Source organism: Cibotium barometz, chromosome 61, assembly GCF_041138505.1.
Source record: "Cibotium barometz isolate CiBa-2024 chromosome 61, ASM4113850v1, whole genome shotgun sequence".
NCBI classification, from domain to species: Eukaryota; Viridiplantae; Streptophyta; class Polypodiopsida; order Cyatheales; family Cibotiaceae; genus Cibotium; species Cibotium barometz.
In genome coordinates, this window is record NC_141106.1 from 9,272,542 (window position 1) to 9,298,712 (window position 26,171).

General features: G+C 45.4%; 1 protein-coding gene across 5 annotated transcripts in view; it reads left to right on the plus strand.

The window, feature by feature from the left end:
- Nucleotides 1-26,171, plus strand: part of LOC147604525 (uncharacterized) — a 63,322-nt gene that overhangs the window by 2,217 nt on the left and 34,934 nt on the right. The window contains exons 2-3 of one of the 5 annotated variants that reach the window (XR_015265289.1): nt 25,231-25,269; nt 25,359-25,541. Coding sequence is in view for 4 of the 5 variants with exons in the window: in XM_086794530.1 (XP_086650656.1) it covers nt 25,231-25,541 (311 nt within the window). In the remaining variant the exon portion in view is untranslated. Of the gene's footprint in view, nt 1-25,230; nt 25,641-26,171 lie in introns of those variants that run through there. The other 4 variants (XM_086794533.1, XM_086794531.1, XM_086794532.1 and 1 more) reach the window with 4 other exon arrangements.

A 26,171-nucleotide genomic window follows, 5' to 3' on the forward strand; every position in this document is an offset into this window, starting at 1 on the left:
TGTTAATTCTTGGCTCGTTTTTATCAACTATGACTTCCAAGGCTTGTATATGAGAGGTACTACCATGCCATTAGGATGTCTAGCCTGAATAGAAGGTTGCAATATGGTTGTTGGAAGAGAGAAGAAGAAGAAGAAGAAGAAGATTGTATTATCGTCCACTGGCGGCCAAATATGACCCATGGGACCAACAAACTAGTACAAGACAAAAAAAAAAGTCTCCTTCTGTTGAAGGGTAAAACTATCAAGCTAGTGTGTGGCATAATGTGACTCAAGCTCCTCTCTATGTTTGAAGAGTCAAGTGATGAATGCTCCCAAAACAATGGGTGTGGCTGTAAGCAATACTTGTGGCAGCTGTGTGTGGTCTTCAAGGAGTTTGCTGAAACCACCTCGAATATGTGTATATCGAGGACAAACCATGACCATATGTTCTTGTGTCTCCATGGCCTTCATGCCACAAAATTTGCAGATTCTTTCCTGGCTTGGCACCTCCTGCCACACCCCTCTTTCAATCTCAAGCTTGTGTGATCTTGTGCGAAGACATGGTATATTCTTGCATGCATGGGGTGGCATTGGTGTGCTTATGTATGCCCGAGTGTTGTCTTCTCCTTGTGTGTAGAATGACCGAAAATCAGGATTAATTGCATCACAATAGTATTCAAATTTAGCCTTTTTCTCAGCTGATTTCCACTTGTTGCGGAGTGTCTCTAGGAGGGCGTGATGGAAAACCTCCATATCCATATTTTCATGTGGTAGTTCCAGGTATTTGTCTACCTTCCATCGTTTGAACCAGCCTTGCAAATCTTGCATCCAACCGGAAGATTGCATCTTACTTTTATGATTCTTTTGTGGCCTTCTTGGGTAATCTATCATCATTTATACGCTTGATCTTGATTATGTATCGGAAAACCCTCTTCATTGCGTGACATTCAATTGGTTGACAGCCTGCGTCTAGTAGTATTGAGTAAGGCGGTGTAGCTTTGACACCCAGATGTCTTCTTAGGAAGGACTTTTGCATTTTCTCAAATATTATCTGGAACTTGGTTGAACACAATGCTAATCAATACACTTAAATACACCAAGATTTAATGGACAACATGCTCCATACAAGAAGTAATTTGCTGAATTGGCAAGAGATGCACGATGAGCCGGAACGGTTGGCCCCTCCCTCAAATAAAGTATATTAGTCTTGGGAGAATCAAGTACATAGTGTCATGGGCATTTTTGACCAGATTTCCATACCAATGCATATGAGTACAGTATTGCAAACAAAGTGGTTGTCGGTGTAGACTTGCAACTCAAATCCCCGGCATAAACAACTGCCATGGACACTAGTCCAATGTACATACATGATGAGGAAGCATGGGTGGACTAATTGGGTGGCCAAATTGTCATGTGCACAGTGTGTATCTACCGTGTGCTACACGCATGCAAGACTAGCTTCGAGGTTTGGGGAAGCTTGGAGCTAGGCAGGCTCATTGACGAGCTGAGTTAGGGATAGACTAACGGGCGGGCACCCAAGTATGGATGGGCGGGCGCCCACGTGTGGACGCCTGATGACCGGCCAAGAGCCTATAAAGGGGTGGCCAAGGTTAGTTATTGGGATATAGAGAGTCTCGCGAGTTTGTGAGAGCTCTATGGTCTTGGAGCCTGGATCTAGTGTAGACGTGCACCTGCTTTATGCAGCCGAGGCCGGCAGCAATCTCGAGGCCTGTGAGGGTAGCTTCGTGGCTGTATGGGACGTCGCGAGGAGGAGATTGGTCGGTACGTCAACCTAGTTAGCTTAGCTCGTGGCTCGGTGGGGACAGCCAAGACTGTAGGCTTGCCCATGGCTGTCATGGTTGGGAGGTGAGTCAGGCGTGCACTCCCTTGTTGTTTGTTTGTTTGTTTGTTTGCAGGTTTCGAGTCTAGTACCAGGCCAAGCAAGGCAGGCGTCTAGGTCCACGCCGCTTGTGGCCAGACCTACGCGAGGCTGGCGCAGATGCTGGAAAGCAAGCCGACAGCAAAGATGGCGACAGCTGCACGTGTGACGCCTGCAAACAGCCGGCGATGTTAATCCAGGAGAGAGGATAAAAAAAAAAACAAGGAAAGCACTCGCTGTTTTGGGCTTTCGTTTTTTTTAGTTTAAATTTTTTTAAAAAAGTTACCTCCCCCCCTCCAAGGTTTAAAGGTGTTTTATTTTTTTTAAAGAAAATAGAATATATATATATATATATATATATATATATATATATATATATATATATATATATAAACACAAAAGCAAAAGCTAAAGATAGCTTTTGGGGATTTTTAGCTTTTAGGGAAACCTTTATAAACCCCTTAAGTGGGCTTCTTGTCACACATCTCTCAAGTTTTCAAGCTCTCAAGTTCCCTTGCACTTTCATTGTTCAAAGATCGAATTTTCTCTCCACTTGTCCTCTCCTGATGTCGACCCAAGAATCAGAGTTGGAGTCCCTTGTTGAACGCGAAGGCTTGCCGGCTACGGAAGATACCGATGCCGATCTTTTTGACGATTATGTGTCAAAATCAGATTTCCAAGAGTTCAAAGTAGCTCTCGAAGCTTCTTCGTCGGAACGTCAGGCACAAATCGAAGCCTAGATGCAAGCTTTGCAAAACTCTCGCTCTTTTGACCACTATCCTCTCTACTCTATCGGGTATGGATACCTTGGCTTCTGCTTTGGGCCCCAACATTACTCCGGAACCGTTCGGGGGCGAGCAAAAGCAGCGCACCAAGGAGATCGTGGACACTTGGTTACATAAGTGGCAAGTTCACTTTCAGTTTCATCCATATGATGATGGAAAAAAGATCTAGTTAGCAGCAGGTTTCCTGTCTGGCAAAGCTTTGCTTTGGTGGAAGGAACTCAACCCTAAGCCAACAACTTGGGCACAATTCGAAGACGTCTTCAAAAAAGAATTCCTCAAGAAAGAGGATGATTATGATGTTGTTGCCCGGTTTTCAGCTTTGACCATGACCTCGCAGCACCTCACTTATGAGGTCTACCTCCAGAAGTTTCGGGACTTGCAGATGAAAGCTACAAAGATGGATCCCACTACTCTTTTGGGGTTCTTCGTAGCTGGTTTACCAGACTCATACCATTTTACAGGTTAAAAATAACAAATGTAAAACATTGGACGAGGCCATTCATTCAGCTCGTATCTATGATGATACAATGGTCTCTTCCAAGTCGAAACCCGTTACCGAGTAGGGGAACAAGCATAAAAGAAAGTTCTCCGTACCTATGGCTAACACGACAGAAGGAAAGTCTTCCGTGAATTCTTTGTTGTTCACCGACTGACTTATTTCAGTCATTGAGAGGGCTTTGCAAGACTGATAGTTATTTTGGTCCATTTTGGCAGAAGATCCAGGACGGGAGCTCATTGATTGACCAAGACTCAATGACTGAGCAGTCTACCATTCAGGCTGCAAGGAGGCCAGTGGATGATTCGGAATGGTTTACTATTCTGTAATGACAAAATTTGTGTACCACAGATCCGGGACATTAGGTCCAAGATTCTTAAGGAGTGTCACGACGTCCCTTTTGCTGGACACCCTGGGGTACACAGGACACTATCGTTAGTGAAACACACCTTTTATTGGCCAAAGATGAAAGGGTATGTAGAAGATTATGTTCTCAAGTGTCAAATTTGTCAGGCAAATAAAGCTGTGAACGCTTTAGACAGGCTGGGTTGTTGCATCCTTTGCAAATCCCAGGTAATAAATGGGAAAGTATTTCCATGGATTTTATTACCGGATTGCCAAGAACACATCAAGGCCACAATTCTATTTGGGTTGTGGTGGATCGCTTGACAAAAATGGCTAGATTTTTACTGACCTGGAAGACTATTACAGCTACGAAATTAGCATGGCAGTTTATCGAGCAATTGTTTAGACTGTACGGGTTACCGCAGGACATAGGTAGTGATAGGGACTCCTAAGTTTACGAGTGATTTTTGGAAACTTGTTTTTGAGAAGTTGGAAACAACTTTGAATTTGAGTTCCTCAGATCATCCTCAATCTGATGGCCAGACTGAAAGAGTGAATCAGATTTTGGAGGATATGCTTCGAGCATATGTATCCAAAAGACAGAGTTCTTGGGAGGATTATCTTCCTATGTTAGAATTTGCATATAACAGTACTAAGCGTACGAGTACAGGTTTTAGTCCTTTCATGCTTATGTATGGTTTTCAACCTAGATCACCTGTTACAGTAGGATTCTCAGGACTTCAGCATGATGCAGCACATAATTTTTTGCAAGATATGCTAGAAATGTTACAAGTTGCGAAGGAATCTATTAGAAGTGCTCAAGACCGAGACTGATTTTATTCTAATAGACATTGTCACCCAGAGAGTTCTCTGAAGGAACGATGGTGTATTTGCGAGTTCTGAAAGATTCCGAGACTTTACGGACAGGTCGATCTCTGAAATTATCCCCTAGATACTGTGGACCATTTCGTATTACATGAAGGATTTGTTCAGGTGCATATGAATTGGATTTGCCTTCTCATGTGAAAGTTCATCCTGTATTTCATGTCAGTAGACTTAAGGAAGTACTGGGTGGAACGGATCAGTTAGTTACTCCTCAAGAAATTATAGATGTCGAGGACATGACATTTGTTTCGCACGAACCTGAAAAGATTCTTGGATTTCGTGAAAGAAGATTGCGTAATACGCTTATCACGGAATACAAGATCAAGTGGAAGGATCGTGTTGAGGAGGACGCTACATGGGAGACATTGACTACTCTTCAGAGAGATTACCCTGGCTTTTTAGTGAGCTCAGGAGTGAGCTCTTAGAGGAAGGGGAGTATGCCATGTGCACAGTGTGTATCTACCGTGTGCTACACGCACGCAAGACTAGCTTCGAGGTTTGGGGAAGCTCGGAGCTAGGCAGGCTGATTGACGAGCTGAGTTAGGGATAGACTAACGGGCGGGCACCCAAGTATGGACGGGCGGGTGCCCAAGTGTGGACGCCCGATGACCAGCCAAGAGCCTATAAAAGGGTGGCCAAGGTTAGTTATTGGGATATAGAGTCTCGTGAGTTTGTGAGAGCTCTATGGTCTTGGAGCCTGGATCTAGTGCAGACGTGCACTTGCTTTATGCAGCTGAGGGTGGCAGCAATCTCGAGGCCCGTGAGGGTAGCTTTGTGGCGGTATGGGACGTCGCGAGGAGGAGATTGGTCGGTACGTCAACCTAGTTAGCTTAGCTCGTGGCTCGGTGGGGACAGCCAAGACTGTGGACTTGTCCACGGCTGTCATGGTTGGGAGGTGAGTTAGGCCTGCACCCCCTTGTTTGTTTGTTTGTTTGTTTGTTTGCAGGTTTTGAGTCTAGTACCAGGAACGATCACGAGGAGATCCGGTGGGGATTTTACACAAATGGTGACATCCCCCCTGGCTTCTAAAAAGTTGTTCACAACTGAAAATCATCCAAATATGTTTGAAGCACATGCGGGCAATCTTTGAAGAACTCTTCATCTACCCATTTAGCATCGATGGGAAGATAGTTCTTAAAGTTCACAAGATAACGCTTGACAACTTTGCTTGCAGCAAGCTTGCGTTCCTTGTGATACACAATCTGCTCTGGCTGCAAGATCTCGTCAAGCTCATCCACTTCTGGTGGATCCTCAATGACCGTTTCACTAGTCTCTTACATACTTATCAGTTGCAAATATCTCATAGTTTGTGCGAAGGATGGGTGGCAAAACCACCTTACCATAAACAATTTCAAACAGAGCCTTTCCCATAGATGCATGCACCGTATTGTTGTATGTAAATTCCAGAAGCGGTAAGTACTTCCAAGAAGACTTCTGATCCACCACATAACATTTTAAGAGATCCAACACGGCTGAATTTGCAGCCTCACTTTGCCCATCCGTTTGAGGGTGATAAGCTGATGAGAAGTCCAATTTGGTGCCCATGTTATCAAATAAGGCCCGCCAAAAGAGACTTGTAGTCCTGGGATCTCGATCCCCCACAATGGACTTCGGCATTCCATGATGATTAAACACTTGTGTAAGATATATTTTAACCATATGCTCAGCTTTGATGGTCTTTTTGACCGGCAAGAAGTGAGCTTGCTTGCTAAACCTGTCCACAATTGTCCAAATAGCATCATTACCCTGTTGGGTCCGTGGCAAGTCCATAATGAAATCTGTCATGACCCTGTGAAAATGGAACAGCACAAGTGTGGGCATGGTGGTTGCTGAGCAAAAATTAAATGATTCACATTTGGGGTGCCCGGACAAAGAGAATGATGTGTGGACATCTTCAGGTGTGAAGGGGGACCAGAACATTAATGAATTTCAATGTTTGAAACATGGGTGGCCCCTAGGCCTTAGTGGGCCCTAGGGAACTTTAATAATTATTAAAGTTGGGGGCCTAGGATAATTTTGGAGGGAGGCCACTCCACTTTTGGAGTTACATGCCTCTCTCATCTCTCTCTCTCTCTCTCTTGCTTTTTGGGAGTCGTGCAAGTTTGCAAGCGTGGAGAAGAGGAGAAGGCTGGTCGACTGCATATGGTTGCTGCTGCTGGTTTTTGACTGCTGTTTTCCATACAGAAGTGCCTGTACAGCTGCAGGTACAGTCCACGTGGCTGCTCGTACAGGGTACGGCTGCTGCAGGTACAGGCGGCGCTGACAGAAGCTGAAGGCGGGTACAGTATGTGTTGCAGGCTGTGCTGCAGGTACAGTCGTACGGACAGCAGGTACAGGCGGCTGTACGACTGCTGACACAGGCGGCTGGTTGTTGCAGGTGCAAAACTCTACCAGCTGGTACAGTCGGGTACAGTAGGCGAACATGCAGACTCAAGCAACGGCAGCACAGTCCGTACTGTTCTGTACGGACAGATTCAGTAAGGTGTCGTATACTTGTACGGACAGGTACAGCCTGTCAAGGACTGTTCTGTCCAGCAGGTACAGGTGGCAGCAACTGCAGGTGTAGAGACTGTACAGATAGTTGCAGGCAGTGCTTTACCAGAGCTTAGTTGGTGCATCAGTCAAGTGGTTGCAGGAAGGCAAGTACAGACTGGTACGATTGGCCTCACGAGTGCAGAACCACATGCTGATTTGGTAAGCTCTGAACTTGTCCATCATTCTTTCTTTCCATTGGCTTATGTCTGCTGCAGAGTTGTGCTATCTGGCCCCTTGTGAGAGGAGGGTATAGCAGATTGAAAGGGTGGAAACAGAGATTGGACAGTGGATGTATGTTTATGCTGAATTGTGGAACCATGTACTTGGGATATGCTAGATGTGTGCTCAAGGCTGCCCTGCTGAATGGTCTTGGCTGATCAGAGGGAAACACAGAGTGTTGCTTTTGTAGGACACCTGAGATCTGTGTGTGAATCCTCTGTGCTAAGAGGTTTTGTGGGCTGCCAGATTGGACATACAGGTGTATTCTCCTGGCTGGTTTTGTTGTACTCAGCTTTACATCTTTTTGAATTTGAATAAAGAAATACCGAAAGGGGCGCCAAGCTTTGGGGCCAACAGGTGTCGGTTTCATTTCAGATTTGGGGCACTCTAGCTCCAATTAAATTTGTTGTTATATTTGGACTACAAGTGGAAGGGTGACTGCTAGTCTACCGCACTTTGGTTTTTACCAGAGGCCGGTTTCAAGGTTCCGTTGCCGGGACCCATCATCAACTTTCTTAAGGGGGTGAGCTCGTGGTTGACTCGAGGAAAGTCATCGTTGAAAAATTCAGCAACATGTATGATACAGAAGACGAATATTTTTATCATGAAGAGGAAGAGCAAGAGACCTCTCCTGAGAGAAATGAATCTGAGGATATTCTTGCAGGAGAACAGGCTGCAGATGATGAGCATTATGAGGATGTAACACAACCAGAAGATGTGCTTAGTAAAGAGGAAGATGATGCTCAGTTTAAAAATTGTTTGGCTGGTGTTATGGATGTGTTTATGCAGCTTACACAAAGTGAGAAGTTTGCTGAATTTATGAGATCCTATACAGATCCTGAAAAGAAGAAGAAGAAGGTGCGTTCTAAGAACCTTCCTCAGGGTCATAGTGGTGCCTTCCCACAGGATTCACCTTTTGGACAGTTTCCGAACATGCAGCATGCTTTTGGTGCTAACTCACATAGTTCTTTCTTCGGACAGCCATCTATTCCTCAGCAGTCTATGCATCCAGGTTATTTTGGTGGTGGCTCTGTGTTCCAATCTATGACTGGGGGTTATCCTCAGGGAGGCATGGGTATGCCAGGGACTTTTGGAGCAAATTTTCAGCCTGGTATGCAGGGGAATATGTATGGTGGTATGCAGTCCGGAATGCAAGGAAACATTTTGGGAGCATGCAACCTGGAATGCAAGCAAATATGTATGGTGGCATGCAGCCCGGTATGCATAATGGAATGTATGGCATGCCAGGTGTGGGAATGGGTAATGTTGACCCTATGATGGGCATGAATGCTGGGGGTAGCAATCTTGTGAAGCCACTTCCTTACGATAATCTAACGCCTATGGGTAAGGCGAAGGATTTTAAGGAAGGGGGAGCTGTTGTGAAATTTGATACATTCAGTGGAGCCAAAGATAAATTAAAAGCACTTACCTTTCTACAGTAATTTGATGCTGCTTTTTCTGGTGGTAATTACATGGAGTCCTCTAAGGTGAGAAAAGCTGCGACTTTTCTCAAAGGCAATGCATTGCAGTGGTGGTCTACTCTTCTTCTGCAGGGCATAGCACCAACTACTTGGGTGCAATTTAAACAGGTGTTCTCTTTCGAGAGAGAAGGTTGCCGGCTGTTGTGGTGTAGCGCTTGTATACGTAGCCAGGTCACCCATTTGCAGTCGCAGGCGGGCCAGGAACGTGTGCAAGCGCAGGCAAGCGCTGGTACGTAGGCAGTTGTATGCTCAGGCGGTGCACACAGGTACGTGTGCAGTCGCAGACAAGCGCTGGTACGCGGGCAGCTGTACGCTCAGGCGGGCCAGGTACGTGTGCAGGCGCAGGTAAGCGTTGGTGCGGAGGCAGCAACGCCAGGTGAGTGGTTACAGTCGGGTACTCGCGCAGGTACACGCAGGCGGCAACGTACGCAGGCCGGTACATGCAGTCGTACGTGTGTCTTGACGGCAGTAGGAAAAAGCGAAAGCAGGTGGCCGGGTGAAGGTAAATTTAGCTTTTGTAAAAAAAAAAAAAACAAGGATCCACGCCACGCTACTTTGCTTTTTGTTTTTTTTTGGGTTAAACCTTAGTAAAGGGTTTAAAAAACCCACTTTATGCTTTATAGGTGTTTTTTTAAAACGAAACATAATATATATATATATATATATATATAAACACAAAAGCAAAAGCTAAAGATTGCTTTTGGGGAAACCTATATATTTCCCTTAAGCGGGCTTCTTGCCACACATCTCTCAAGCTCTCGAGTTCCCTAGCACGCTTATTGTGCAAGATCAATTTTTCTCTCACCTTACCCTCTTCACGATGTCGACCAAAGAATCCGAGTTGGAGCCCCTTATCGAACGTGAAGGCTTGCCGGCTACGGAAGATACCGATGCCGATCTTTTCGACGATTATGTGTCAAAATCAGATTTCCAAGAATTTAAAGTTGCTCTCGAAGCTTCTTTCTTGGAACATCAAGCACAAATCGCCGCGCAGATGCAGGCTTTGTAGAACTCCATCTCTTTGTTGACCACTATCCTATCTACTCTTTCGGGTATGGATACCTTGGCATCTGCTTTAGGCTCCAACATTACTCTGGAACAGTTCGGGGGCGAGCAAAAGCAGCGTACCAAGGAGATAGTGGACACTTGGCTATATAAGTGGCAAGTCCATTTTCAAATCCATCCATATGATGATGGGAAAAAGATCCAATTAGCAGCAGGTTTCCTCGCAGGCAAAGCTTTGCTTTGGTGGAAGGAACTCAACCCTAAACCAACGACTTGGGCACAGTTCGAAGACGTCTTCGAGAAAGAATTCCTCAAGAAAGAGGATGACTATGATGTTGCCCGGTTTACTACTTTGACCATGACCTCGCAGAATCTCACTTATGAGGTATACCTCTAGAAATTTAGGGACTTGCAGATGAAAGCTACGAAGATGGATCCCACAACTCTTTTGGAGTTCTTCGTAGCCGGTTTACCCGACTCATACTATTTACAGGTTAAAAATAACAAATGCAAAACCTTGGACGAGGCCATTCATTCCGCTCGTATCTATGATGATACAACGGTCTCTTCCAAGTCTAAACCCGTTTATCGAGCAGGGGAACAAGCACAAAAGAAGGTTCTCTGCACCAATGGCTAGCATGACTGAAGGAAAGTCTTCGGACCAACCTTCAAAGAATTCAACTTCGACACCAGCGAAGAAGTGAAGCTCATAGAATCCACATTCTTCTAGATCCTGGCAACTCACACAACTTTGTTAACTACAAACTTGTGCAGAAATTGGGTCTTGAAGCAATCATACCTATGAGGTACTCCTCCCTGCGGGTCGGCAAGTATGGGATCGAAAGGTGGAGATGCTACCAATCGGGATTCAGGATTACAAAGATACTCTGGAATGCTATATTATGCACCTAGAACATGTAGACTTGTTATTAGGGATTGAGTGGTTTAAGACTCTTCAAGTCCAGATGGATTGGTCTAGTCATATTTTTTCTTTTGAACATAGGAACACCCAGTATAGTATCTTAGGTAATTGTATACATCCCTCTCAGGGACCTCTTGTAAATACAATTGATTTTGGTAATATAATGGATTCTTCTTTGTATACTGCTTTCTATTGTGTATTGATTTTACTTTCTTCATTTCTCATACCTTCTATGGATGTCAATGAATTAAGTGTATTTGAAAGCAAAGAATTACTTAAGATACTTTATTCGTTTCAAGATGTATTTCCTAAGGAACTGCCATCGGGCTTACCACTTGAAAGGGCAGTAGATCATCGTATTGACCTGGTCCCTGGTGCTCACCCTGTTAGTATTCCACCTTACAGGATGAGCCAAGCTGAGGAAGATGAGTTGGCTAAACAACTCGAAGATTATTTGAGGATGGGCCAGATCCGTCCAAGTAAATCACCTTGGGGTGCATCTGTGTTGCTTAGGAGAAAGAAGGACAACACCTGGAGAAGGTGTATATCCCTAGATCAGATAACCTGATTGACTGGTTAGCAAGAGCGAAATATTTCACGAAGATAGATTTACGTACTGGCTATCACCAGATACGTATTCATGAAAGGCATGTCGAAAGAACCGCCTTTCGGACTAGGTATGGCCATTACAAGTTTCTCGTATTACCTTTTGGGTTAACCAATGCTCCAACGATCTTTTTCGTGAACATTTGGGAAAATTTGTGGTTGTGTTCCTGGATGATATTTTGATATGTAGTTGTACTCTTGAGGATCACGTTAGTCACCTTACGATTGTCTAACTATTTTAAGACAGAATCGACTATATGCTAAATTAAGTAAATGTGAGTTTTTCATGATAGACATCATTTACTTGGGACACAAGATTACTAGAGATGGATTGAGCATTGACTATGACCGAGTTCAAAAGGTTCTGGACTGGCCTATACCGCGAACAGTGAAACAACTTCGTTCTTTTCTCGGTTTTGTTGTTTTTCTTCGGAAATCTGTGCGGGAGTACTCTCAGCTCACACTACCGATGACCGACTTGTTGAAAGGTCGTGGACGTAAGTCAAATCAGCCTATCACTTGGAATAATGATCTAGATATGGTCTTCAGACTTTTGAAAGATAAAGTCAAGGAAGCAACTATCTTAGCATTACCCGATCCTAGTCGGCCTTATGTTCTTGAAACTGATGCCAGTGACTATGCCATTTGGGCTGCTCTATTTCAAGATGGTAGACCTGTTGCTTTTGAAAGTAAAAAGCTAGACGATACTTAATCTCGTTGGCCAACCCTTGAGAAGGAGCTTTATGCTCTCAAGGTTTGGAGACATTATTTATATGGCTCCAAGTTTGTGGTATTGATTGCAAGTATGTGTGTGATGCGGACGATTTGAGAGGAAGGAAAGCTCGATGGGCTGAATTAATGTAAGATTTTGATTTTGAGATTCGTTATGGAAAAGGGTTCATGAATAATGTTGTAGATGCGCTTAGTCGAATTAGAGAGGTGAATACTTTGTCGTTCACCGAGATTTCTATTGACTTATTTCAGTAATTGAGAGGGTTTTGTAGGACTGATAGTTATTTTGGTCTATTTTGGCAGAAGATCCAGGACGGGAGCTCATTGATTGACGAAGACTCGATGACTGAGCAGCCTACCATTCAGGCTGCTGGAGGCCAGTGGATGATTCGGAATGGTTTACTATTCCGTAATGACAAAATTTGTGTACCACAGATCCCGGACATTAGGTCTAAGATTCTTAAGGAGTGTCACGACGCTCCTTTTGATGGACACCCTGGGGTACATAGGACATTATCGTTAGTGAAACACACTTTTTATTGGCCAAAGATGAAAGGGTATGTAGAAGATTATGTTCTTAAGTGTAAAGTTTGTCAAGCAAATAAAGCTGAACGCTTTAGACAGGCTGGGTTGTTGCATCCTTTGCAAATCCCAGGTAATAAATGGGAAAGTATTTCCATGGATTTTATTACCGGACTGCCAAGAACACATCAAGGCCACGATTCTATTTGGGTTTTGGTAGATCGCTCGACAAAAATGGCTAGATTTTTACCAACCCGGAAGACCATTACAGCTACGCAGTTAGCAAGACAGTTTATCGAGCAATTGTTTAGATTGTATGGGTTACCGCAGGACATAGTCAGTGATAGGGACTCTACTGCTCTAATGATGGCTACTCTCTTTCTCTCTCTCTCTTGAAGGCTGCCCATGAAGAATACCGGCTGTTGGGGACTGTTTTGGAGGCTTCCATCGCGAAGAAATACTGAAGGCAAGGGTATTTAATCATTTATTATGATTTCTAGCCATTGTACTTGTTGCACCAGCATTTGTACTTGCTGTATCGACTGTACCAGCCATTGTACCGACTGTACCAGCCACTCTATCGACTGTACCAACCATTGTACTTGCTGTACCGACTGTACCAACCATTGTACCTTCTGTACCAGCCACCGTACCGACTATACCAGCCACTCTACCTACTGTACTAGTCATTGCACCTATTGTACCAGCATTTGTACTTGTTGTACCTGTTGTACCAGCCATCGTACCGGCTGTACCAACCACTGTACTTGTTGTACTAGCCATTGTACTTGCTATACCGGCTGAATGGAGAGTTGTACTTGTTGTATCAGCTCTATTGCATGAAGACCCGTGGTTTTTGGGGAAGAATCAGTACTCACACGGAGGTATATGGATTATATTGTTGGCTTTGCATTTCTACAGCCTATGTTCCGGCTTGGTAGCCTTGTGTTGGGCTGTGTTATGGCATTTGTATGTGGATAATCCGGCATCTCCCATGGGGAGAGTAAGGCCCTCAAAGCTTGTACATGATATTATTCTCCTTGGGTAATAGAATACTCCAAGGGGGGGGGTCGGCCCATTCTGGCCTCTATGTGGTGTCACGTGTGCAAGCTCCATTTTCAGCATTTGTAGATGTTTTGTCCAGCTTTATGTTTTATGCAAAGTGATGATGGATATGTGTTAAGGCTGTGGCCATGTTAGTTTTAACATGCATTGATGGTATCAACAAGTGTGTAAAAGGCCCTAGTCCCGGCGAGTTGCATTGGTATCAGAGCATAGGCTTTCTTGGAAGCGGAGGCTTCCTTCTATTAATAAGGAAGAGAAAAGATCTCGAGTGGGCACCACACTTACCATCATTGCGATTAAGCATGGCCAGCCACTTCAGAGCCTATGAAGCAAGAGCATGAGCAGTAGACAGCTTGTTGATCTAAGGATTTATGAATTCACAAATTTTCATCTCGGAAGTGTGGAGTTGGCTTTATGTGCACACATTTAGCACTCTTTCCATATGGATATTGTGGATTATATTATCAAGCTTACAAGCAAGCTATATGAAGATATGTCTCGGGATATCTTAAGGATATTGTGAGGAGATATTTCTTTCGGCTTCATGACCAACCTGCAAAGAAAAGCTAAGTATACTTTGAGTTTGCAAAGTTGGTGCTTTTGCTATTTACTATGAAGTGTTTTTGATGTTCACTAACCCTTGTATAGCCATGCAAGGAGAAAAGTGGTGTTGTTTGCCTTGAGATGGTTTCAGGGAAACATTGTTTATGGCTCCCTTTATTGATCTGGATTATATCCATGGAGATTTCTTTCTTGGACGAGATTTATATAGATATTGCGCTTCACAAGCAATTTCTATGGACGAATCTGTCCGAGTTTATAGAGAAGAAATCTTTGGATATCTCATGGCTATGATGCTTTTATGGATAAAGTCCACCTCTACTCCAAGGTGTGTGGTTAGCACGGAGTATGTGGTAAGAGTTATGGTATACAAGGATTATGGTATACAGGTCTATGGATTCTTGGACTTCTTTGGATCTATCCTCAGGTTTACGGATTATTCTTTTTGGCTCCCTTTATTTGGGATGCATTGGACTTATGGAACTCATGGTTCACATACCCTGTGTAGTGTTCTCTTGTCCTACGTGCTCTCTTGAAGATTGTTTCTACCATGTGAGAGTGGAACAATAGAGAGCAGATGGAAGGGAACATGGGCACTTCAAAGGGTAGTGACAAGCACAACATACCCTGTGTAGTGTTCTCTTGTCCTACGTGCTCTCTTGAAGATTGTTTCTACCATGTGTGGGTGGAACAATAGAGAGCAGATGGAAGGGAACATGGGCACTTGAGAGGATAGTGTGAGTTGCTGGCCGAAATGCCTACGAACTATTGGTGGCCGAAATGCCTATAAACTATGTGTAGCAGAAATGCTTATGGAACACTAGGTTATCTATGCCTGCGAGTGATTGTTTTATCTTGTTACTTGAGCCCACCTCTCATCCAAGGTGTGTGGTCAGAGTACCAACACGGAGTGCAAGTGGTAAAGTGGACATGACGCCTGGTTCGCACGGAACTTATATCTATGCCAAGGATCATGTGGACCGATGTCTTGTTGGCAGGAGACTTATTTTGTCTCGCCCATTTACTTGGGACATGGATTATGATATTTGGACTTATGGGACTGATTTGTCTCGCCCATTTACTTGGGAGATGATTATGATATCTGACTTATGGGACTGTTTTTTGTCTCGCCCATTTGGACAATGATTATATCTTGAATATATGGCTTAAACCTTAAAGTTGCGGACAACTTTTAAGAAGCTGGGGAGGATGTCACCAGCCTGGACATTTCCCAGTCTGAAAGGAGTCTGGTGGACTGCAGGATGTTTAAATATTTGGAAAGTACAAGCTTTGGGAATGGGGGATTATCCTAGAATACAAAGGAAATTTAGGAGAGTTGCTATTTTTGGCCCGACTCCGATAGAAATTCTGTTCGCGTCATTACATCTGGAATTGAGCAGATACCAAGAGTTGGCAAAGTGCCTATAACAGAATGTCTATCAGTTGGGATATTTTTAGAGATAAAGTTTATGGAAGGACCCATCTCTTAGATTGGGACATGTGGCAAGGAGGTGGACCAAAGTGAGACAGGTGGCCTGACATTTTTTAGAAAGTGGATCAAAGTGAGACAAGTGGCCTCACACTTGTCACTTCAGATATTGTGTGGCTCTCCACTTGTCATTGTAGCCTTCTCTTGCCATTTTAGCTCATGGGGGACCCAAATCTATAAATTGGAGTCCTCTCTCTTCATTAATGGAGGCTCTCTTGCTGCACATTAGCCTCTACCACCGTTACAGGCTGCCCTAATGATGGCTACTCTTCTTCTCTCTCTTGAAGGCTGCCCATGAAGAATACCGGCTGTTGGGGACTGTTTTGGAGGCTTCCATTGCGAAGAAATACTGAAGGCAAGGGTATTTAATCATTTATTATGATTTCTAGCCATTGCACTTGTTGCACCAGCATTTGTACTTGCTGTACCGGCTGTACCAACCATCGTACCGGTTGTACTAGCCATTGTACTTGTTGCATTGCCATCGTACCGTTGTACCAACCACTGTACTTGCTGTACTAGTCATTGTACCTGCTCTACCAACATTTGTACTTGCTGTACTTGCTATACCAGTCACTGAACCTATTGTACCAACCATTGTACTTGCTGTACCATCCATTGTACCTGCTGTACCGGCTAAATGGAGAGTTGTACTTGTTGTACTAGCTCTATTGCATGAAGACCCGTGGTTTTTGGGGAAGAATTAGTACACACACGGAGGTATATGGATTATATTGTTGGCTCGGCATTCCTACAGCCTATGTCCCGGCTTGGTAGCCTTGTGTTGGGCTGTGTTATGGCATTTGTATGTGGATAATCCGGCATCTCCCGTGGGGAGAGTAAGGCCCTCAAAGCTTTTACATGATATTATTCTCCTTGGGTAATAAAATACTCCAAGGGGGGGGGGGAGGGGGGGGGTCGGCCCATTCCGGCCTCTATGTGGTGTCACGTGTGCAAGCTCAATTTTCAGCATTTGTGGATGTTTTGTCCAGCTTTATGTTTTATGCAAAGTGATGATGGATATGTGTTAAGGCTGTGGCCATGTTTAAGTGTTTTAACATGCATTGATGGTATCAACAAGTGTGTAAAAGGCCCTAGTCCCGGCGAGTTACAGGGGGAGGGGTACCAATTGGGCACACACCGACGGATGGAGCACAGAAGTGCAGAGCACGTGGAGCAGGAGCACCATCGCGCAGGAGGCCGACGTCGTTACTCGGTGGGAACAGCCAAGTTTGTGAGCCTCGCTCACGGCTGTCATGGTTGGGTGGCGAGTATGCCTGCACCTAGATATGTTTCTTCCGCTTTGCCTTATAGGATTAGGGTTTGTTGCTTTGTCTTGCTTTTCATGGCTGTTTTGCAGATTTTCCTCATGGAGAGATCTCTTGATTTGACAGTATGTCATGTGCACACTAGGGGCAGCAGATTGGCGATCTAGAGTGTAATATGTTCTGGACGGACATGTGCTTTTTGGTCCGCTATTGATAGCATGTGCTTTTTGGGCATTCCTTCTCTATTTATTGGGGGGAGGGGTACCAGTTGGGCACACACCGACGGATGGAGCACAGGAGTGCAGAGCGTGTGGAGCAAGAGCACCATCATGCAGGAGACCGTCGTCCTTGGGAGAACCTGGAGTGGTGGAGGACACCGGATGAGGACGATGGTTGGACACTCACGAGAGCATGACGCTCTAGCTCGTGGCTCGGTGGGGACGGCCAAGATTGTGAGCCTCGCTCACGGCTGTCATGGTTGGGTGGCGAGTATGCCTGCACCCATATATGTTTCTTCTACTTTGCCTTCTAGGATTAGGGTTTGTTGCTTTGTCTTGCTTTTCATGGCTGTTTTGCAGATTTCCCTCACGGAGAGATCTCGAGATTTGACAGATATGTCATGTGCACACTAGGGGCAGGCAGATTGGCGAGCTAGAGTGTAATATGTTGTGGGCGGACATGTGCTTTTTGGTCCGTTATTGATAGCGTGTGCTTTTTCTCACAGCAATCATGGCATAAAAACCACGTGCATCCATGGTGTTTTTTCTTGCACACCCGCCAGCTTTCTCTCTCTCTCTCTCTCTCTCTCTCTCTTCATCTTGCAACAAACCTACATGTGTACGCTGCAAGAAATATAGAAAGAACTCACCCGAAGGTGTCCCGCTCGCATCTTCCTCCCAGTGAGGCTCTGATACCACTGGGGTACCATTGGGCACACACCGACGGATGGAGCACAAGAGTGGAGAGTGCGTGGAGCAAGAGCACCATCGTGCAAGAGGCCGTCGTCCTTGGGGGACAACCCCAGGTGGTAGAGGACACCGGATGAGGACGATGGATGAGGACGATGGCAAGGCACTCACGAGAGCATGACGCTCTAGCTCGTGGCTCAGTGGGGATGGTGAAGATTGTGAGCCTTGCTCACGGTTGTCATGGTTGGGTGGCGAGTATACCTGCACCCATAAATGTTTCTTCAGCTTTGCCTTCTAGGGTTAGGGTTTGTTGCTTTGTCTTGCTTTTCATGGCTGTTTTGCAGATTTCCCTCACGAAGAGATCTCGGGATTCGACAGTGGTATCAAAGCCTCTCCAGGAGGAAGATGCGAGCGGGACACCTTCGGTTGAGTTCTTTCTATATTTCCTGCAACGTACATGTGTAGGTTTGTTGCAAGATGAAGAGAGAGAGAGAGAAAGAAAGAAAGAAAGAAAGATATATTAACGTCTACGAGAGGCCAAAGTCGGCCTATGAGACAAAAAATAATACAACTGTGTTCTTCCGGTCATCGAAAAAAAAGAAAGAAAAGAAAAAGTGTGCATGTGTCTGGATACAACTGTGAATCATCATGGATCGGTGGAGCCCATATACAAACACCATGCATGCACGTGGTTTTTATACCATGATTGTTGTGAGAAAAAGCACCATGTTTGTATGCCCGTGATGGCTGCGTGTAGAGCGCCTCAAGATTCGTGTGATTTGGTCTGTCTTCGATTTGTTGCTGCATTGCGTTTTTTTCGTTGCTTTTGCTCGTGTGAACATGCCCAACTGTGGGCGGTTTGGTGGCATGGTGGCCGGCCTAGATGTGGCCAGCCAGCCTTGTGTGGCCAACAGCCAGCCCACGGCTGTGTGGCTGGGCTGCAAGGCGCCCAAAGGCCAGCCCACAAGGCGGCCATGTTTAGGCCTGTGGGCGGCCAGCCCAAGGCGCACAGGAGGGCAGCTAGGCAATGCGGGCAACAGGCAGCAGACCAGGCAAAAGGAGCCGGGCAGCACGAGCAGCAGGCCGGGCAGTGCGGGAGGCCAAGCAGCAAGTCAGGGAGCACACGGACAGCAAATCGGGCAACTGCCGTACAACAGGCAGTCTGAAGGCAACAGGCTGTGCGCACGTGTTTGGGGGAAGAGAGAGAAGATGCGTGTCTGCTTCACGTATGGCAAGGGAAAGAGAAGAATGGCTGAGTTGGAGTCCACCTGCAAGAGAGAGAAAGAAAAAGAAACAAGTAAGTTTTTTTTAGAGAGGAAAAAAAAAAGCAAAGTAAAAGGCATCTAAAAAAGCTTAATGTGTTTTTTAAAGATAAAACCCTGCTTTTGATCTTAAAAAGGCCAGCAAGTTTTTTTTAAAAGGGATATTATAAAAAAAAGCACATAAAGCTAAGTTTTTTTTTTAACGAAAAAGCATGCTCTCAAGGCCCCTAAAAAAGACCAAGTCTTTCTCTTTGCAAGAAGGGGAGAAGAAGCTTACAAGGCTTCCACTGCTTTCCTTTGACAAAACCTGCGAGCTCTCTTACCTCACCTTTTTCATCTCTCCAGTCAGCTTTTTCAGTTTTTCTTTAACCTTCCACTTTTTCCCAACCCGCAAGCCCTTACTATCACTTTTTCCAGAAAGTACGCAAGTTTAAGCAGAACTTCATGGATTAGATGATAGTGTTTATATGGAATCCGTCGGTAGTAACGACATGGAGTTGGTCGACGATGTTCACTTTGAACATATGGATTCAGAGAACAGTTTACATGGAGTCTGTTGGCAGTGACGACGTGGAGTCAATTGACAAAGATGACTTCGAGCATGTGAAACCGCCGGGATGGCTTGGGTTTTATCCACTACCAATCGAAAAGCTGAAACATACTCGAGGGCGCATTACCCACGTAACGGATGATGTCCGACCCAAAGTTGATGGGTACTCCGTGCCTTTACCAAACGATGACCGTGGGGTTGTCAAGTGGTTCCAAGAGGCTCGTGATACGTGGGATTCACGTTCGAATCCGCACACACAGCGGTGGATCCAAGAATGGCTTGATAGTCTCGACAAGAAAAAAGCATGATGTTTTTTTTTAAAACAAAGCATGGCATGATTTTTTAAACAAAGCTAGACATTGTTTTTAGAAAAGCATGGGACCGTTTTTACATGTTTTTCTTTGATCTCTTAAGATTCTTTTCTCTCCAAGATGTCTAGGTTGTGTACGGGACTTTGTGGTGTACTTGTGAGTTTCGGATGCACGTGTTTCGTTCTCAGTTTTGAACCAGCGTGTTATGACCTATGTGTTTATTTTTCACATGCAAGGAATATGCAAGATAGGGTTTAACACTAAAAGAAGAGTGTTGTAGATCCACCAATGTGTGTGCGGATTTGTACCTAAATCCCACGTATCATGAGCCTCTTGGAATCACTTGACAACCCCACGGTCATCGTTTGGTAAAGGCATGGAGCACCCATCAACTTTGGGTCTGACATCATCCGTAACGTGGGTAATGCGCTCCCGAGTATGTTTCAGCTTTTCGACTGGTAGTGGATAAAACCCAAGCCATCCCGGCAGTTTCACATGCTCGAAGTCATCTTTGTCGACCGACACCACGTCGTTACTGCCAACAGACTCCATGTAAACACTGTCCTCAGAATCCATATGTTCAAAGTAAACATCGTCGACCGACTCCATGTCGTTACTGTCGACGGATTCCATATAAAACACTATTATCTGAATCCATGAAATTCTTCTTAAACTCGCATACTTTTCTGGAAAAAGTGATAGTAAAGGTTTGCCGGTTGGGAAAAAGTGGAAGGTTAAAGAAAAACTGTAAAAGCTGATTAGAGAGATGAGAGGGGTGAGGTAAGAGAGCTCGTAGGTTGTGTCAATGGAGAGCGGTGGAAGTCTTGCAAGCTTCTTCTCTCCCTCTCACAAGAGACAGACTTGGCCTTTTTCATACAGTGGAAACCGGAACATGTTCATCAAAAACCACATCCGTGCTGACGACAACCTCGTTCCTCTCTGGATCATACAACATGTATCCCTTGGAAAGAGAGTTATATCCCACAAAGACAAGCTTTTGGGAATTTGAGTCCAGCTTCCCCCTTTGCTTCTTCGGAATGTGAACATATGCATCGCTCCCAAACACACAGAAATGGGAGACATCAGGTTTCTTGCCAAAATATGCCTCAAAGGGAGTCATGTTTGGTACTAAAGTCATCGAAGAACGGTTGAGGATATGGACAGCCGTAGACACAGCCTCTCCCCAAAGTGGACGAGGAAGATCACGATGCTCAAGCATCGTCCTCGCCATCTCCACCAGTCTTTTTTTTACGCTCAACTACTCCATTCTCTGACGGCGAATCTGTATTGGCGAGCTCCCGCTTGATACCATGTTCCACACAAAACCTTACGAAAGCATTGGAAGAAATTCTCCTCCTTTGTCAGCCCGAAGAGTCTTTATCTTCAAGCCAGACTCTTTCTCCACCATCACATGCCACTCCTTGAACCAAGCAAAAGCTTGGTCCTTTTGTGAAAGGAAATAAACCCATGTGAATCAGGAACAATCATCAATAAGCACCATAAAGTACAAAGAACCTCCCAAGGATGCTATCTGCATAGGTCCACACAAGTTAGTGTGTACCAACTCCAAAGGTTTCGAAGCCCGCCTGGAAGCCTGCTTCGGAAAAGATTCCCTATGTTGCTTACCACGAATGCATGAAGTACAGCGTCCTTGCCTGCTGCCAACATCTAGCAAGCCAACCACCATTTCGTCCTGGAAAGCTCGCCGCAGCACATCCACATTCAAGTGGCCAAACCGAAAGTGCCACAAATCACCAATCTGACAACCTGTCAAAGAGGGGAGTGCGGAGAGTTTATATATACCATTTTCCACGCCGCCTTCCAAAACAACTTGGCCAGTCTCGCGGTCCCATAGAGCAACAGAATGCTCTTCAAACTCCACCCGGAACCCAGTCTTGCACACCTCATGCACTGACAACAGATGAAAACCACGTGCGGGACGTAAAGAACACGAGAGAAATGCTTCCCTCCTCTGCTATCGGGAATGATCTCCATCCGGCCCTCACTGTGTATCACTATGGTGAAATTGTCGCCAATGAAAATGCGACCTGACTGCCGTTTCAGATCCTAAAAGAAGTCACAGGAAGGAGTCATGTGCCCGGAAGCACCACTATCAAGAATCCATTCCCAAGTATCCCTGGTGGTGAAGTTGTCAAATCCCCATAGGATCTCCCCATGGAACGCTCCTGGTACGAGACTCGAAACCTGCAAACAAACCAAACAAACAAGACGGGGGTGCAGGCCTGACTCACCTCTCAACCTCGACAACCGTGGGCAAGCCCACAAGACTTGGCTATCCCCACCGAGCCACGAGCTGAGCTAACTAGATGGACGTACCGACCAATCTCTACATCGTGACGTCCCATACCGCCACGAAGCTACCCTCGCGGGCCTCGAGACTATTGCCGGCCTCGGCTGCATGAAGCAGGTGCACGTCTGCACTAGATCCAGGCTCCTGACCATAGAGCTTTCACAAAGTCACGCGAGATTCTATATAACTAATGACTAACCTTGGCCACCCTTTTATAGGCTCTTGGTCGGTCATCAAGCGTCCACACTTGGGAGCCCACCCGTCCATACTTGGGTGCCCGCCCGTTAGTCTATCCCTAACTCAGCTCGTCAATCAGCCTGCCTAGCTCCGAGCTTTCCCAAACCTCGAAGCTAGTCTTGTGAGCGTGTAGCACACGGTAGATAATGACGCGAACAGAATTTCCATCGGAGTCGGGCCAAAAATAGCAACTCTCCTAAATTTTAGGAGTGTGGTCCTTTGTATTCTAGGATAATCCCCCATTCCCAAAGCTTGTACTTTCCAAATATTTAAACATCCTGGAGTCCACCAGACCCCTTTCAGACTGGGAAATGTCCAGGCTGGTGACACCCCCCCAGCAGTATTAGAGCTTCTCCGGGAGGAAGATGCGAGCGGGACACCTTCGGGTGAGTTCTTTCTATGTTTCCTGCAACGTACATGTGTAGGTTTATTGCAAGATGAAGAGAGAGAAAGCTGGGGGGTGTGCAAGGAAAAACAGCATGGATGCACATGGTTTTTATACCATCATTGCTGTGAGAAAAAGCGCCATGTTTGTATGCCCGTGATGGTTGCGTGTAGAGCGTCTCGGGATTCGTGTGATTTGGGCTGTCTTCGATTTGCTGCTGTGTTGCTTTTTGTGTTTATTTTTTTACTTTGCTTTTGCTCGTGTGAACATGTCCAACTATGGGCGGTTTGGTGGCATGGTGGTCGGCCTAGATGTGGCCAGCCAGCCTTGTGTGGCCAATAGCTAGCCCACGAGTGAGTGGCTGGGCTACATGGCGGCCATGTTCAGGCTTGTGGGCGGCCAGTCCAAGGCGCATAGGGCAGCCAGGCAGTGCGGGCAGCAGGCAGCAGGCCAGGCAAAAGGAGCCGGGCAGCAGGATTCCTAGGGTTAACAAGAGCTACTGCCATTATCTTACATCAAGGAGTCAAGGTAGATACACCAAAAAAGGTCATACATTCAAAATATGAAGCAATGGTGTCTAAATCCATAACTTTGACGGGTGTTTGTAATGGTCCGACGGAATATTTATGGCGATTTCTGCTTCAAGAGCGTGTGGTAGCAAGGTAGGATGAAGTCCCAAGTGATATACTTCATGGATATTTTACGAGAGTGGTCATTGTAATAGCATTAGGCCTCTTATGAGCCTAAAGTGCTTGGGGCCGACCACAGTTTAAGTGAGTGTGAACACTTACGGTCATGTATATAATTGAATATCTCTCATAATACACAGAACTCTTCCCTTGTGCAATAGAGTCTTGCTCTTGCTAATCCTTTTGCTAATCTCTCTTTAATCCATGTTAGTGAGTGTGTGTGAGTGAAGTGAGGTGAGAGGAGGGACGAGTACACGTAGTGCAATGCGGCGGTGTGACAACGCTCGCGGGAGGCGTGGTGGAATTCAATCTTAGGGAATCCTCCTGTAACATCTTGCCCATGGATACACAATTGGACCCATTGTCCATGATCACCTTCACAATGTTATGAGGACCAATTCAGCCCCAGCCACCATATCTAGACTCAAAGGTGACATTGTTTGAAAGAGAATCACCTGTTCGAGGCATCTTACAAGGTGGGGATAAATGTAGATTGTTGGCCCTGCAAGTGCGACACATAACATAAAATAATCCCATTTTATGAATTTAACTGTCATCTTGGCAACTGTAAAAAAACTCCAAATTCACCCTATGTTGCCCAAGGCAGGTAGCCTTAGGCCTCAGTAGAGCAAGGGGAGGAAGATATGCAATAATTATTGATGGAAGAGAACAAAACGTGTTGCTTTGTGAGTTGTGCAGAGAAAACATACATAAAGCAAAACAAAACATTACCGTTTGAAAAGACCTCCACAAGGCCCAAGGACACCGGGCTGACAAGGGTGCTGATTTGTTGGCAAGCTGGTACACAAAACGACGAAAACGTACAGGTGGCCGCCAATGGGAAACGTGCACGAAAAACCAAGTACGAAACGATGTGATGGGTTGTAGGGTATTATAATAATCGGGCTGTTTAAAAACGTGTTTTGTTTAACAAGAAACGTTTCGTACGTTTCAAATTGGTACGAAACACGTTTCTATGCAATTGTGCAGGCCTCAAGGCCTTGCACTTGTTGATAAAGTATGTCCACTTGGCATCCAAGTGTGGTGATGCACGTGGCATACCAACAGCTACTATGACCTTTTTGTGGCAATTGTCTAGAGATTCCAAAGCCAATGATGGGAGAAATGCGTAAACATGCTGCAGCTGTGATTGATAACCAAAGGGGTTGATCTGAACACTGCCAATACTATAGCATGTGGCACTGAGGGCTTACTCCTGATGGAGGGCATCATAATCTGCAATCTCTCCAGAAAGCAGCTCTGTGCATCACTGCCAGGGAAACCAAAGTATGGTATTTGGTTCTTGGAAATGGGCCTAGAAGCATTGCCTCTCCAATCATTCGAGGAGTGCATTTTCTCTCACTAGGCATGAGTGGATGAGTGCATTTGGTTCTTGGAAATGAGGTCCCTCTCGTGACAAAATACCTGTAGTTCATCTAGATGTCACTGTCTGCAACGCCTCGGCTGAATCCAGTGTGAGGACTATGCCATCTGCATATAGGAGGATCGGTATCATAGCCTATGCTAGCCGTGAGCCTGTGCCCACCCACCCAGTCAATAAATCATGATATCTCATTAATGTAGGGCCCAAAACTGTCAGAGAAAGTGGCCATCCCTATTTGACTCCAATGGTGCTACTAATATATTTTTGCCTTCTGAGTCCTGCCGCCCATTATGTCAAATGGTAAATGAAAGAAAGCCCTAGTGTCTAGATATGTGTGGATGTCCTCAGTGAACACTAGTCTGCGCATGCGTGTGTAGAGAGAGAGAAAGAGAGACTAAATGTTTTTGGTGTGACTGCAGGGAGCGAGATTGCTTTTTTCCGAAATGGAGTTTTTCAAGGTACAGCCTTCAAGGACATAAGTGCAGGTATATATTTTCCAGCTGCCTCCATGTACACGCTTCCTAATGAGACAAACTGCACTGTGAAGTTCCATTTCGGGCCAGAATTCAGGTTTCCACCTAGGGACATTGGTGAGCGACCTGTACCTCGAGCCATATGTTGTGCGCCGCATTGCGGGATGGATTCTCTTGGGTTTGGGTCTATGGCTTGGAAATGCGAGTCTCATGAAGTGAATGCTAGTCAAACACCTGAACTACAAAAGGCAGGAGAGGCAAGATCATTTCCTTGAATATCCTTATTTCATTCTGTTGCAGTTTTGAGCAGCATTGTCAGTTTTTTAATATTAAAGCAGTCCTTTTCTAGCTTGAAATTATGGTGGTCGTACTTTTTGTTTTTTGTTACTTAAGATTGGTGTATCAGGCTTATGATTCAAATCTAGTCTCTTAGGCTGCATTTAGAGAAGCCATTTTGGTGCTATGTGCCCATGATCCTACTTCCTACTTTGAAGCCTAGCTCCATGCGCCTCCCACATCTGCGATATGCCAAAGTAGTATTGAGTTGGGTTTTAGTTTTCCATGTGCACACACTTCTATTCTTGGTGCATGCATACCATAACTGGGAAGCTCTATGGGAGTTGATGTCTGAGGTAGCCTTGCATTTCTGAGTTTAGAAGGTGAGTGGGGTAGGTAGGTGTGACACATGTCACACCTCTCTCACAAACAGTCCCAATCAAAGTCATTGTAGGCATTCTGAGGTCCTTTACAGTCGACGCGCAGCCTCCACCAGGGATGGGCTGCCCAAGACGGCCAGGTGAGAGCCGCTGAGGTAGGAGCAGCATGGGGTGGTGCTTGGCCAGAGCTTGTAACGGGCATGAGGCAGGCCCAAACAGCAGTAGTTTATG